The 15,985-nt window shown below is 39.9% G+C and overlaps 1 protein-coding gene across 1 annotated transcript in view; it reads right to left on the bottom strand.

Moving 5' to 3' along the window:
- The window catches only part of MDN1 (midasin AAA ATPase 1), a 145,667-nt gene that overhangs the window by 101,794 nt on the left and 27,888 nt on the right, over nucleotides 1–15,985 (bottom strand). The window contains exons 10-15 of the mRNA XM_052645558.1: nucleotides 13,569–13,762; nucleotides 12,144–12,225; nucleotides 8,977–9,072; nucleotides 7,186–7,298; nucleotides 5,595–5,743; nucleotides 4,881–4,941 (exon numbers count right to left, since the gene is read on the bottom strand). Coding sequence (XP_052501518.1) covers nucleotides 4,881–4,941; nucleotides 5,595–5,743; nucleotides 7,186–7,298; nucleotides 8,977–9,072; nucleotides 12,144–12,225; nucleotides 13,569–13,762 — 695 coding nt within the window. The remainder of the gene's footprint in view (nucleotides 1–4,880; nucleotides 4,942–5,594; nucleotides 5,744–7,185; nucleotides 7,299–8,976; nucleotides 9,073–12,143; nucleotides 12,226–13,568; nucleotides 13,763–15,985) is intronic.

Below are 15,985 nucleotides of genomic sequence, written 5' to 3'. Positions count from 1 at the left end.
CAGTGTGGTTGGCAAGGCAGCAGAGCTGAAGGAAGGAGAGAGAGAAGTGCCCTGGAGAGGCAATGAAGGGTTTGTAGTACCTTCCACATGGACTGAAGTCAGTGAGGAAAAGAGGGATGTAATCTGATCACACTATCACAGAATCACGTCCATCTACCAAACGTAAGAGAGGCAGAAGGAGAAGGAAAGATGAAAGCCCTACGCTGGACTAGGCAGAGGACGATGAGCCAGAATGTCAACAGCGGAATGTTGAGAAATTAAGCAAAATACAAATGCTATTTAAATAAAATAGCTAGTCTTCAAGATGAGGCAATAAATGGGATCCAAGGTTAACTGAGGCAGCAGAGTGATGATGAAGAAGGTAGATGCTCAGGCAGACAGCTGGGTTCAAGTCACAGACTAGCCATTACTTTGAACAAAGCACTTAATCCTTGTGAGCCTCAGGTCCCTTATGTGTAAGTGGGAATAATGAACAGGTTGTTAAGACGGCTAAGTGAGTGAACAGGTAAAAACTCAAAAGAGGGCCTGGCACAGGAATGCCATTGAAGAGCAACCTGTTACAATTACTACAACTAGTAACTAGATCGGTGAACTGAATTCATGAAAGAAATGGCTTTATATTTCAAATTAGTCTGGGCTCCTTAAGAAAAAAAGCTTGTTCACTTAAAATTGAAGGCATCTTGGCCAGTTAAGTCAATAAATGCTTCAAATGATGGCGAAAATGAACATACATATAAACAGCTTGCTGAAAATAAAAATAAACTAACAAAAACACTCAATGGAAACCAACCTGTCATAGGTTGGTGATGAATCAAACTATGAACTGAGACTAGAATTTCCAAGGTATCTTTTGATACCTCAGGAGCAACCTGAAGGCCAAGAGAAGGAGGTCTAGAGCACCTGGCCCTCATGGACAGTCACTCAGGGTCTACCTGTCACATACATGATACATGGAGACCACAAACAAGAGTTCACTTGAAAATGACTACAACAAAAGAAAATGACACTCCAAAATGACCATCCATGAAAGAACATCAAGTGCAAAAGAAACAGGAAACAGCACGTGATGAATAACTGAGAAGGCAAACGCTTCCCCGCATTTGGGACCAGGATTCTGAGTCTGAGAACAGGCTCCTTGTGCCCTGCTATCTCCTGTGCCGTTTCCTTCATGGATGATGCTTCCTTGGGGGGCTCAGAGGAGAATGGAGGCTGGCCGTTTTATTTCTATTTCTGTAAGGTCTTTAATTTTCTTCGCATTTCTCCGTTCCATCATTGTTGACTTCTCCAAGGACCCCTCCCCGTCCCTATAAGCCTGTTTCTCCTTCAGAGGCTGCCCCTCCCAACTCCATTTCCAGCACTGTAAACGTGTGTTCTGTGTCTGGCCATTTAGTGCAGACTTTCATTTTCGGGAATGGTTTTATCCGCTTCATCTAAGTCCTCTGTATCATCTACTCTTTTCTACAGAGTCCCATAAGCTCTCTCAACCCAGTGCTGTTGGAATTTGGTTGACTTTTCTACTCTCAGGTAATCTGTAGGTCTATGTGCTATTTATCAGAATCTACTTTAAATAGAAGGACAAAAATGAGTTAAAAGTGAGGGGAAAGATATACCACACTAACGTTAATCAAAAAAATAAGTGGGTACATATGCAAACAAAACTCACAAGGCAATCTGCAGGAATGTAGCTCAAGTGCCTGATGGGCTTGAAGGCCTTACTCTTAAAAAATGTATTTATCCTTAATTATAACTTTTGAAAAAAACAATCAAAAGGATCCAGATTTGCAAGTCAGACTAATCAGGACTATAAATTTCTTTTATCTTTCACCATAGTATTTGATAAATGCAAAATATGTTTAATAAAAAAATTATTAATACAAAACATAAAACCAGTTTCATAGTTAGATAAAACTAACCACACATTCCCAAAATAGAACTATGAAGGTTTCTATACCCCTTCTCCCTAGCCACTCCTTTGTCTTCCATACCCTTGCCTTTTAATTAATAAAATCATTTTTGTTCTTCAAATTTTATACACAAAGACTCTTAAACAGTCATTCATACATCTAAGATATATATTAAAAGATGTGATTTACACACCGCTTGCCAGTAATACAAAAGGACAGAAGATAAGGTATACTTCCAGCCATACAAAAACTGAATTGTATCTAAGTTTTCTTTTGATTACTGATGCTAACCTACTAATAAGTTAGCACCAAAAATAAAATTCCAGTTACCACATTCTGCTTTCAACCTTTTGTATTATCAGTTGCATCAGGGCACAATGTGTACTCCCTACATTTAAAACTACTTGCATTTAAAACAGAAAGGAATTAAAGAAGAAAACACTATTTGCAATGGCTGATATAACACTGCTGCTGCTGCTGCTAAGTCGCTTCAGTCGTGTCCGACTCTGTGCAACCCCATAGATGGCAGCTCACCAGGCTCCCCCGTCTTCAGGATTCTCCAGGCAAGAACACTGGAGTAGATTGCCATTTACTACAAATTCTTAAATGAGACTGATACAGCCTATGTTCAATTAGTGTAAGAACAATGCCATCTGTGTTAGCTACACTTAACTGTAGAGCATTACAGAATACAGAGTAGAAACAGACAGTAGTACAGACATACTTGGGGAAGGAAATGGCAACCCACTCCAGTATTCTTGCCTGGAAAATCTCATGGACAGAGGAGCCTGGCGGGTGACAGTCCAGGGGGTTGCTAAGAGTTGGACACGACTGAGCAACTAAACAACAACAACAGCCATTCTAGTTAAATAACAAATTCCATTTATTACTAAGAACACACTGCAAGTACCACAACGAGGGAAAGGGGAGACTGTCAATTAACTGAACAGAAGTAACATAAAAGCAAAGTAGAAAAGACCACTGAGGAAAAACAGTGAAAGAAGAACTAGAGTAAGAGAGGTTAAGTCTCAGCTGACAGATTTTAAGACAGTATAGAAATTTAAAATACATCGTCAAGGTACGTGTAGAGCAGAATTTAAGGGCCCGGACGGTAAGAAAATGAGAAGCACAAAAGGAAGCAGGATTCCACACTAGCACTCCACCCAGAGCAGGAAGGTATAGAGACTGGAAAGAGCAAAAGTAAAAATGCTACAGTATAAAGTGCCCTTTAAAAAAAAAAGTAAATAAAGAGCTTCTCGTAAATACCATAAAGAGAAAAAAGAACAATAACTTCTATTGTTCTATGCTTTTAAGGATTTGTGCAAGCAACTGTTTAGAACTAATGGGACAGATACTAGTATCATTCAACATAAGGTATGCCAGTAACATCTATCAGTTTTACAGCCTTCAGCACATATTAAAATTGTTCAAAAACTAACATGTTCAAAAACTAACATTTTCAAAAACATCAAAAGGAAGAAGGGCATTTAATTGACCACAGTGAAGTTTCATTTAACCAAGTGAGGCTACTTAACCTTTCAAAGACAAACAAATTGCAGGAGAGTCTCACTTGAAGGCAGCATAACTCAAGAACATACTCTTCAGGTAAATATTACTTAACTGCATTCAGTTCAGTTCAGTTGCTCAGTCGTGTCTGACTCTTTGCAACCCCATGGACTACAGCACATCAGGCTTCCCTCTCCATCACCAACTCCCGGAGCTTGTTCAAACTCACGTCCATAGAGCCAGTGATACCATCCAACCATCTTATCCTCTGTTGTCCCCTTCTCCTCCCACCTTCAATCCTTCCCAGCATCAGGGTCTTTTCAAATAAGGCAGTTCTTCGCATCAGGTAGACAAAGTTTTGGAGTTTCAGCTTCAGCCTCAGTCCTATCAATGAATATTCAGGACTGATTTCCTTTAGGATGGACTGGCTGGATCTCCTCGCTGTTCAAGGGACTCTCAAGAGTCTTCTCCAATACCACAGTTCAAAAGCATCAATTCTTTGGCACTCAGCTTTCTTCATAGTCCAACTCTCACATCCATACATGACTACTGGAAAAATCATAGCTTGGACTAGACAATCTCTAGCAATCTCTGCTTATTGATATGCTGTCATATGGTCATAACTTTTCTTCCAAGGAGCAAGCGTTTTTTAATTTCATGGCTGCAGTCACCATCTGCAGTGATTTTGGAGCCCCCCAAAATAAAGTCTGTCACTGTTTCCATTGTTTCCCATCTATTTGCCATGAAGTGATGGGACCTGATGCCATGATCTTAGCTTTCTGAAGTTGAAAAAAGTTGAGTTTTAAGCCAACTTTTTCACTCTCCTCTTTCACTTTCATCAAGAGGCTCTTTAGTTCTTCTTCGTTTTCTGCCATAAGGGTGGTGTCATCTGCATATCTGAGGTTATCTGCATATCTGAGGTTATTGATATTTCTCCCGGCAATCTTGGTTCCAGGTTGTGCTTCTTCCAGCCCAGCATTTCGCATGATGTACTCTGCATATAGGTTAAATAAGGAGGGTGACAATATGCAACCTTGATGTACTCCTTTCCTGATTTGGAACCAGTTTGTTGTTTCATGTCCAGTTCTAACTATTACTTCTTGACCTGCATAGAGATTTCTCAGGAGGCAGGTCAGGTGGTCTGGTATTCCCATCTCTTTAAAATTTTTCCACAGTTTGTTGTTATCCACAGTTGATTGCATACTCGCCTTTATATTCCAGCCCCCACCCCACACCCTCAGCAGGATCTCTGAGAGCAAGAACCTCAAAAACTCTTTAAAATGAAGAGAAACATCTACATACCCAAGAGTCCCTTAATAAACCCTAATAAATATCCTGCTGGGGTAGGCACAGGGGGCAAGTTGTTGAACATTCTTCCAAGGTTAGTATTGAGCTTAATAGGAAAGAAGTGTTTCTTACCTCAAGCAGTGAACACAAAATAACAAGAAAAAGGTTTAAAACCATACTTACCCTCCCAGCAAATCTGCAGTGTCACTTTGCTGATTCATATTGACAACTCTCAAACGGTGGCCTTTAAGAAAAAAGGGTATAAAGAGTTATTCTGAAAATGCAAAGACTGACAATATCCACTGTGATCCTTAAGGATGTGCGAACACAGGCATGGGCAAATCTTTTAATGTGCACTTCCTCTGACCCCTCATTTTATTTTCAGAATTTTGACTGTTCAAAATTTTAATCTAACCCAGAGAGAATGAAAGATTCACTGCTCTAGCAGCAGGTAACTGAAAACAACAACAAAAAAATCCTTCAATAAGTCAATGTCTATGAATTAGAACTAAATACATATCTAGTGTGAAATATTAATTTAGACATCAGAACAGGAATGAGGCAGTTCTGTTTTTAAAGATGATCAATGTGATTAACTAAACACAATACAAGGAAGCATCCCACCTGTTTCAAAACAAAACCAAAGCACTATGTATGTGAAGGCCATAGATTAGAACTGAAAAAAAATTAATACCAACATGTTAATAGTAGTTATTTCCAGGGGGAGAGATTACATTGTTTCCAAGGAAAAAGACTCCAGTGCTTATCTCCAGGGGAAATAGAGCTGTGGCACTTTTTAAGTTCCAATATTCTTTGGACTCTAGTTTTTAAAAAGGCAGTTGGTATGAAATGAAATGTCTATTGTCTAGGGCAGAGTGCATCCTCTCCAGGAGTTACCTGTAATGTGAGCCAAATACTGGACTGTGGAGGTTTTGCCAGTTCCAGTTTCTCCCACCAGCAACACAGGCTCCCCTTTGCTGACACACACCGCGAGCTGCTCAATAAGGATAGAGGATGGCCTCACAGCAGCAAAGGCAAACTTCTCCCTGGGGAGGTGAAAGCGCGTAAGCAGCTGGAGAGGCAAGCTGCGAGCGTCTCTCAGCACTGTTCTGAGGAACCAGACTCGACAAGTGAGACAACTCGAGAAGAGACTGTCTTCACATTGCATGGGATACTGCGCAACATAAGAACTGCAGAATTCATTCTATAAACATGGAGCATTTACATACCCAGTACTTCACTAGGCTCTAGAAATTCAAAACACTAACAAGATAAAACATCTGCACTACCTATGTCATCTTGGGCAAATTACTTAACCTCTCTTAGCCTTGGTTTCCTAATCTGTACAGTCTGGACAACAACACTTACTAGTTGCAGTAAGTCCCCCACAAATTCATGTCTACCCAGTACCTGTGAATGTGACCTTATTTGGGAAAAAGGTCTTTACAGGAATAATAAGATAAAAATCATACTGTATTGGACTTAAGGGCTGGTCTTAAATCCAATGGCCCATGTTCTCATACAGAAAGAGAAATTTAGAAACACAAAAAAGACACACAGGGAAGAAGACCATGAGACAATGGAGTCAGAGACTGAACTGAAGCAGCTACAAGGTAAGGAACACCAAGGACTAGTGCATGCCATCAGAAGCCAGGAAGAGGCAAGAGCCTTCAGAGGGAACGTGGCCCTGCCAGCACCTGGGTTTCAGCCTTCCAGCCTCCAGAACTGAGAAGAAATGTTTATGGCAAACCATCCAGTTTATGGCCCTAGTGGTACAGAACCCACATGTTAAAGCAGGAGACACAAGAGACCCAGGTTCAGTCCCTGGGTCGGGAAGATTCCCTGGAGAAGGAAATGGCAACCTACTCCAGTATTCTTGCCTGGAGAATCCCATGGATAGAGGAGCCTGGCAGGCTATAGTCCATGGGGTTGAAAAGAGTTGGATATGACTAAAGCGACTTAGCATGCATGCATACATGAATCAAGTTTATGGTTAATTTGTGAGGAGAGTCCTAGGGCGCTAACAAACACATTAATTCATAGGATTACTATAACCACATGCAAAAACATGCAAAACAGCACTGAGCACAATGTTAGGAATACAGCAAAAATTTAGTAAATGGTAACTAGATCTCAGAAACTTACACAATTCCAGCCTTCAAGGAATTAAAAGACTAACGTTAGGACCAAGCCTGCCTTCCAAGTGATGCTTACTTCACTAAGTAAATACGTTACAATGAATAAAATCAAAGATACATCTTTGCTGGTCCCAAATCTCTAAGGACCCTCATCACCACTCTCCACCTCCTTATATCCAGTTTCACAGGACACATTTTGGGAAATCACTGCTCCTTACCAGTCTGGCACACTGGAGAGATCACAGTTCAGACACGAGTTTTACTCAGAGGAAAACGTCAGGACCAAATACTCCTTGCACCAAGTTCCCAATGACCCCACAGTGTTGAGCTCAGCTTGGAACCCTGATTACCTCTGTATGTGGACAGCCTCGCTTTGTTTTCGTAGAAGCCGCACTCGACCCACTTGCACATCAAGCTCGTTGATCACAATTTCTGGTTTGTAAAGTTGACAGAAGAATTCTGCCTATGGGAGGGGAAAAGATTTACCTGAGTAAAATTCTGCATACTCTTCAAACACTTAAATCATGAGGCTTATTGTGCCCCCTCTAGAAGCACTTCCGGCTTCCTAGATAGGCAAGTTAGCATTTAATTTTATTTTAAAATATTTTCTAAGTTTCTGTTTTTAAAAACACTGATTATGAATGTTCCCTAACACTACAATTTATTCATTCAAATAAGCCTCTATCTACCTACATAAAGTGAACAGTCAAGAAAAGCTACACTCCTAAAAGATACTTCTAAAAAAATCAAAGTAATTTTTCTTCAGCTATGTTTTCTTCACAACTGTGAAAAATTCTTCAAGAGATGGGAGTACCAGACCACCTGACCTGCCTCCTAAGAAATGTGTATGCAGGTCAAAAAGCAACAGTTAGAACTGGACATGGGAACAAGAGACTGGTTCCAAATTGGGAAAGGAGTACGTCAAGGCTGCATATTGTCACCCTGTTTATTTAACTTACATACAGAGTACATCTTGCGAAATGCTGGGCTGGATGAAGCACAGGCTGGAATCAAGATCGCTGGGAGAAACATCAATAACCTCAGATATGCAGATGACACCACACTTATGCCAGAAAGCGAAGAACTAAAGAGCCTCTTGATGAAAGTGAAAAGAGGAGAGTGAAAAAACTGGCTTAAAACTCAACATTCAAAAACGTAAGGTCATGGCATCTGGTCAAATCACTTCATCGCAAACAGATGGAAACAATGGAAACAGTGACAGACTTTATTTTGGAGGGATCTAAAATGACTGCAGATGGTGACTGTAGCCATGAAATTAAAAAACTTTTGCTCCTTGGAAGAAAAGCTATTATCAACCTAGACATATTAATAAGCAGAGATGTTACTTTGCTAACAAAGCTCTGTCTAGTCAAAGCTATGGTTTTTCCAGTAGTCATGTATGCGTGTGAGAGTTGGACTATAAAGAAAGCTGAGCACCAAAGAAATGATGCTTTTGAACTGTGGTGTTGGACAAGACTCTTGAGAGTTCCTTCAACAGCAAGGAGATCCAACCAGTCTATCCTAAAGGAAATCAGTCCTGAACATTCATTGGAAGGACTGAGGCTGAAGCTGAAACTCCAATACTTTGGGCACCTGATGCGAAGAACTGACTCACCAGAAAAGACCCTGATGCTGGGAAAGACTGAAAGTGGGAGGAGAAGGGGACGACAGAGGATGAGATGATTGGATGGCATCACTGACTCAATGGACATGAGTTTGAGCAAGCTCTGGGAGTTGGTGATGGAGAGGGAAGCCTGGTGTGCTGCAGTCCGTGTGGTCACAAAGAGTCGGACATGACTAAGCGACCAAACTGAACTGAAGCTTTGGAAATGCGAAGGCTTATTAAAATATTTGCTAAGACATCGTTCCAGTCCTGAATCCAGAACCTACATAATAACATGCTCCTTAAACACTGGAAAATAAGGTGCACGTGTGAGAAAGAACACAAGGCAGCTCACTTTAAGAATGCGGACCACAGGGAGAACTACTTATCCAAGAGACAGTGAGTTTTATGTCCATGAGAGGCAGCAATGAAACTACCAACTTTGCAAAAGCTTTTCTAGGTAAGGGCCAGAGACCAGCCAAGTAAGCTAAATAACCCAACTTCCTTTCAAGAAGGAAGTACAAACAGCACTACATACCTTTTTCTTGGAAATGTTCAGTTTGCCTCCAATGACTTCTGCCATTTTCAGTTTGCTCGTCTGCTTAGAAAGCATTGCTGTGAAACAGTCCAGGGCCTATTGAAATAACCAAGGCAAATAGCAAGTGACTTCTTAAATAATACATTAATGACAAAGCACTGCTGTCCAGGCCACAAAAGGAAGGAACATAAAATCTAACAGGAACATTTCTGCAAGAAAGACTGAAACGAGAGTACAAATAAGGTACCAACCCTAGACTTAAAGATGTTACCACAACAGAGACAGGACACCAAAAATGTTAAGGCTTTATTATCAAAATATTGGTTATTAGGAAAACACACACACGTAGCCCTGAGTTTGCAAATGTAAAATTCAGGCAAAAATAGCAATTAGCATTAATCCCTAGGTAGGTATATGATTCTGTAATGGAAAATGATTCTCAGGCAGTGGCGATAACACTGAAAGATTACTTCTGAGCTGTAAAGGGAAATTCTTGGTGTGCAATAAAGGAATACTGTCATTACCCTAAGCCAGTACTTAGCTGCTACTGAGAAGCCAAGATACATGTCTTCTGCTGTAATAAGAATTTAGGTATTTGTCCCTAATTCCTACACAGCCTTTCAAAAATTCTGAATTGCCAGGACTAAGGAGTGTCTTCTGTTATTCACTAGTCTTCATGGGCCCTACTGGGTTTATTATGCTAAGCAAGGTAACTCCAGATGAGCCCTTCCTTAGTTTATCAGAGGAAATGGCCAGGCAAGAAAGACCAAGCTCAAACAGGAGAACTGAAATTTCCATCCCCAACACTTGGAGAGGGTGGAGGGGCTGGTGGACAACACGATGTATGATGAAGCTGGCACACCCTGCCTCCAAAGGTGTGCCTGTGTTCAGATTCCTGGAATCTTGCCCTATGTGTCTCTTTCATTTGACTGTTCCTGAGTAATATTTTTAATAATAAAACTGTAACCTGTACAGTAACTAGAGAGCTTCCAGAGAATTCTATGAGACAATCACTGTACCTGAGAAGTTTGTGGGAACCCCTGAATTTACAGCTGATTGGTCCTAAGTGTGGATGGGCCTCCAATACTTGTGGCTGGAGTCTGAAGTGGGATGGTCTTGTGGAGGACTCAGTCCTTGAACCTGTGTGGTCTACACTACCTCCAGGTAGGCAGTATCAGAACTGGACTGAATTGCAGGACACCAGTTGGTATCAAAACAGAGAAGAAGCAACCAGATAAAGCCAAAAGGTGAAACATTCTATAAAACAACTGGCCTGATCTCTTCAACAAGGTAGTGTGGGGCTTTTATGAGGGGCTGGGGGGCGTGGCTCTAATACAGTAAAAGAGTTTTTAATTCCATGCGCATAGACAAAGATGTACAAGGAGAAACACCAAGGTATTAATAGTACAGGGGAATCTCTGAATGGGAGAATATTTTTCACCATTTGTTTTCCCATATTTTCTCATTTTTACTTCTACATTAATAAAATGCTGTTGTTGTTTAGTCACTAAGGAGTTTCCAATTCTTTTGTGACCCCATGGACTACAGCCCAGCAGGCTCCTCTGTCCATGGGATTTCCCAGGCAAGAATACTAGAGTGGACTGCCACTTCCTTCTCCAGGGAATCTTGCCCCAGGGATCGAACCCGTGTCTCCTGCACTGGCAGGCAGATTCTTGACCACTGAGCCACCAGGGAAGCCCATATTAATAAAATACTTGTACACAAATGTTCACAGCAGCATTATTCACGAGAGGTGAAAACCACCCAAATATCCATCAACATATGAGTGAATAAATGAAATGTGATATATCAATACAATGAAATGTTACTCAGCCATAAAGAGAATGAAGTACTGACTCATGCTACAACATGGATTAACCAAGAGAATATGCTGAAAGAAGATAAAAGGGTCACCTAATGTATGATTTCACTTATATGAAATGTCCAGAATAAGCAAATCTATAGACAGGAGGTAGATTAGTGACTGTCAAAGGCTGCAGAGAGAAGAAAAATAGGCATGATGGTTGACGGTTACAAGGTTCCTTTTTGAGGTGATGAAAATGTTCTAGAATTACTTAGTGGTGACGTTGCATAATTCTATAAATACACTAAAATACACTGAATTGTACACCTTAAGAGAGTCAATTTTATGGGCTGTCAAACACACACACACACACACACACACACACACACACACACTCTCTAAAATAGAGACTAAAGAAGATCCTCCCCCTGTAGGAAGATGAAAAATCACACACACACACACACACACACACACACACACTCTCTCTCTCTCTCTAAAATAGAGACTAAAGAAGATCCTCCCCCTGTAGGAAGATGAAAAATGTAGGAGGACGGGAAGGAAATTTCGGAGATTAAAGAACTGGCACACAGCACTTCAGGGTTTGGCTTGATTAAGTGTGTGCTTTCAATCAGGGTTCTTTCTATTTAAAGTACCTTCACCAGAGATACTGCTCACCACAACAGGTCACTATCCTTTCCTGAATCCTAGCTGACAGACACGGTAACACTTTATAGTCAAAACAGGTCAATGTTTTAAGAGCCCAAAGATCTTCAGGCGGTACCATTTTTATTCTTAACCAGGTGGAAATAAATCTCTCTCTGTTCTTATTGAATATGGCAGAGCTGTAATTCAACAGCGCTTCCCTCTTGCACAACACACTTTCCCCCCAGCCCAGCATACAAGAACAGACTTTATAACCCACATACCTTTCTCTGGACTAAAGTTAAAAAGGCCCTGCTGGGGCAAGTGGCAGGATCAGACAAGTACAAATCTGTCAAACAGACTAAGAAATTATACATAGAAATTAATACTAAACATCTTAGAAACTCTTTTTGCCTTACAATAGTATTACCACCTGGGGGATTTTTTCCTTTCATTTAAGCTTTAATTTCAGCATCTGTTTTACTCTATTTCAAACTAAACTTATTTGAAATTAGGGGTAACCCATTTCAAGAGTCACAAAACATTTATCATGCTCACTCAGTGCTAAGAGAACTTTAGTTCAGTTTTAACTAGCTAGAGAGATACACAGTACCTACACCATAGAAAAACTTTCTGATAATAGTCAAGAGACAGAAAATAACAGTGGAAATTAGCAGCCTTGCAGAGCACAGAGAAAGCAAGCAGGAAGACTATATCTTACCTCTTGAAAAATATTTAACGATGCTGATGAAGACAGACTGTCAAAGCTGTGGGCAATCCTATTACACCAATTAAGTAGATCCCTTAAAAAAAAAAAAGGTAAGAAATAAAAAAACACAGGTCAAAGATATCAAAGGCATCAGAGTTTATTTAGGTCTGGGAACATCTGACCACAGACTCTCCCTTTTTCTGGCAACTGAATATAAACAGTGTTAAGTCAGGAAAAAGTGTAAGTGGATCCTTTCCTTACCTCTACCAGGAAGCAACCTATAATTCATTTCTCCCCCATCTGTACCAGACAAGGTAGCAAGAGACAGGAGCAATTAACTCTCGGAGCAAACTTAAGGGGAGTTGCCCAGTCCCAATTCTCACTTCTCGAAGAGCAAGTCAACCACTGCAAATGTAGCTCAAAGGAAGAGAATTTACTATATACAGCAAAACCCAAAAATCTTATTTACGACCCCATTTGTCCCAACAGGACATCCAGTGAAAAAACCATGTCAGTAGTTTTCCAACTTTTTCCACTATTTCCAAATTTAAAGTTATTTGTTAAACTTCCAATTATAATTCCTAGGGATGCAATGTACAGCATAATAATTATAATTAACACTGCTGTATGTTATATATGGGAGAAGGCAATGGCAACCCACTCCAGTACTCTTGCCTGGCAAATCCCATGGATGGAGGAATCTGGTAGGCTGCAGTCCATGGGGTCGCTAGGAGCTGGACACAACTGAGCGACTTCACTTTCACTTTTCACTTTCATGCATTGGAGAAGGAAATGGCAACCCACTCCAGTGTTCTTGCCTGGAGAATCCCAGGGACAGGGGAGCCTGGTGAGCTGCCGTCTCTGGGGTCGCAAAGAGTTGGACACGACTGAAGCAACTTAGCAACAGCAGCAGAATGTTATATATGAAAAGTTGTTACATTATCACAAGAAAAAATTGTTTTTTACTATTTAACTTAGTATCTGTGAGATGATGGAGGTTCACTCAACTTGTAGTCATCATTCCATATGCATGTAATCATTATCCTATATGCCATAAACTTATACAGAGCTGTCAGTTACAGCTCAATAAAACTGAAAGAAGAAAAAAGTTATTTTTTAAAGCTAACATAATATTATCTTCATAAGCCTTCCCATTCAGTAACTATAGATCTCAAACAGATTAGAGACTGCTGCTAAGTCGCTACAGTCGTGTCCGACTCTGTGCGACCCCACAGATGGCAGCCCACCAGGCTCCACCATCCCTGGGATTCTCCAGGCAAGAACACTGGAGTGGGTTGCCATTTCTTTCTCCAGATTAGAGACTGACAACATCTAATTTCAAAATCAGACTTCTTGTAACCATTCAGTTTGAGCTGCTAAGAACTTCTGAGAGAAGCAATTTTTAAAACACCAACCCCAAAGCGTTTAGCCCAATACCTGAGAGACAATTCTCTTCCCTCAAGGCTTAGTCTCTTGTTTTCTTGTCTTGCTTCTGGAACCTCCTCTGGTGCCTGTTTGCCTCCAACAGAACTTTCGCTCAGACAGTGACGCTTCTCTCCAATAAGCTGGAAATAAATATCAAGCAGGTGATCGGTTGCTGCTGATAAGCTGGGATATCTATTTTGAAGAACCTGACAGAGGAGAAAAAAGGCAAAAAAAAAAAAAAATTAGCAGCAGACAAAGTGATTTTTAAAAGCACGCCAAGAATGAATTTCTCTAGGAGATCTGTCATCTTGAGCAAGTGTAAGAACTTCCACCTTCACCCATTACCTCCAGCCCCCCAAAGACTATGACTTCTTCCTGACCAGAACTGTTATCTGGCAATCTCATGACCTATCACACAGCTTTGGGTACAGAAGCTTGATGGGAAAGACGTCTCAAACAACATGGGCATCCAAAGCCCATGCACTTCAAGTACTACATACTCTGATTATGTTTTAAAGACAACTGCAGTACCATCATTAAGTCATTTCTCAGCCAAAAGCACCAATGAAATAGTTTAGTGGGAAAGGAAACAAAAGGTTTTTTTTAAAGTAGAACACAGCAAAAGGAGCTAGTGTTAAAGTCCTGATAAAAAGTAGTTTTTATCAGACAGTAGAATTTAGAAAGCAAAAGATCTAGTCCAATTCACTTCAATAATTATTAACAATTTTGTGCAGCATTAATACTTGGTGGCCATAATATCATAATATTTATGATACAGATTTGTTAAATCTACTTGAGAAGAAAAATATCACGTATGTATTAGAAATATTATTAGCTAATATATTTAAATTAGCTTAAGAAGTATACCATGATTCCAATTTATATTAATATATGAAATATCAACATATTTTATATATATAAAGAGATAAAGTCCACATATTTACAAAGATAAAGAACTAAAATCTTTTAATAGTGTCACTTTAAGTATTAGATCTCACAGGTTTTAATTTCTTCATACCTTTCTGTTAAATTGGAAGATTTTACAAATTTTAATATTTCAAATGTATTAAAAATTAAGTAAAGATAGAAGTGAATAATAAAATCAACAAATTCATTTTATTTGCTACACATGTGGATCTTTCAAAGAGAGAATAAACATGTTCTGTGTATAGACGGAACATTTTCAAAACTGACCATATTCATGGACTGTGGCTACCATAAACAAAATACATACTTCCATCACCCATAAAACAAAACAAGAGTTCCCTTGTGATCACACCCTTCCCCAGCACCCCTGTCCCTGGAATCGTGAATCTGATTCCAATCAGCACAGTGCTGCTTTCAAATTCCTCATATACATGGCATCACACAGGATGTAGCGCATAGTTTGGCTTCTCTTACTCAGCATCATGGATTTGAAATTCACCCAAGCATCACTGTATGTATCAGTAGTTCCCTCTATTTTACTGCTGAGAAGTAATTCCATCATATGAACATGTATACTTATGATCATGGTGAGGGAAAAAAGCTATTTTCACTTGAAAAAACCCTAGGTTTAACACTTTAGTAGGGCTCGGTTATTTGGGAAAAAAGTTCTGAATAGTGATTTATATGTACCAACCAATTAGTCATTTTCTACCTCAGACAAAAAATATCTTTTGTTATTACCATAAATGTCAGAATGTAAACAGAATATCACATGATAAACTAATCTGACATGATATGCTTATCAATATTTAAATGTTTGAAAACAAAACATTTAAAGAACTACAACAGCAAAAAAAAAAGAGGGGTATTATGTCAGAGCAATACAACAGACGTGAGTTGTGACGCATGGAATGGATGCCAGGGGCACCAAAGCTGAGTAGGTTCCTGGTGGAGCTTACAGTTGAGAGCAGCAAGAGAGGGAGAGAAAGACGTACAGACACTACAGTGAGATAAGAAACTCACAAAGCTACAGAGATTCAAAATTCACACCATCAAGGCCAGGGTTCTTAGAAATCATATGAAGGTTGATCTAGTAATTGGTGCCCTCTGAAAACCCCTCTGTTAATAAACACTTAAATGCTATTAATAGATAAAATATTTGACAAGGGTTGTCTGGTGCCACTTATTTATGTAAAAATTTACACCAAGAAAGAGGAAAGTGACCCTGCCATCCCTGAATGTTCACTGACAATACTTTATTTGCTACTGTCCAAAGTGAAGTGCTGAGAGACAGAAAGCTGCCCAAGTGAGAAGGCAGACGCAGAGGAGGAGAGAGGCTGGCAGCGTAGAGTGAGGCACACCGCTTAGGGGTCACAGAGAACCAGGGATACTACAAAGTGAACTACTGTATAAAGCCTTTCACCAAGTCATCTCAGTTTCCATTAAGGTCCAGATGGAAATGCACATGAAGTTATTAAGTGTGAAAGATACTAGTTACAATC

Source organism: Budorcas taxicolor, chromosome 9 (genome assembly GCF_023091745.1).
Source record: "Budorcas taxicolor isolate Tak-1 chromosome 9, Takin1.1, whole genome shotgun sequence".
In the NCBI taxonomy this organism is placed as follows: Eukaryota; Metazoa; Chordata; class Mammalia; order Artiodactyla; family Bovidae; genus Budorcas; species Budorcas taxicolor.
This window is presented reverse-complemented; position numbering and strand designations above follow the sequence as displayed.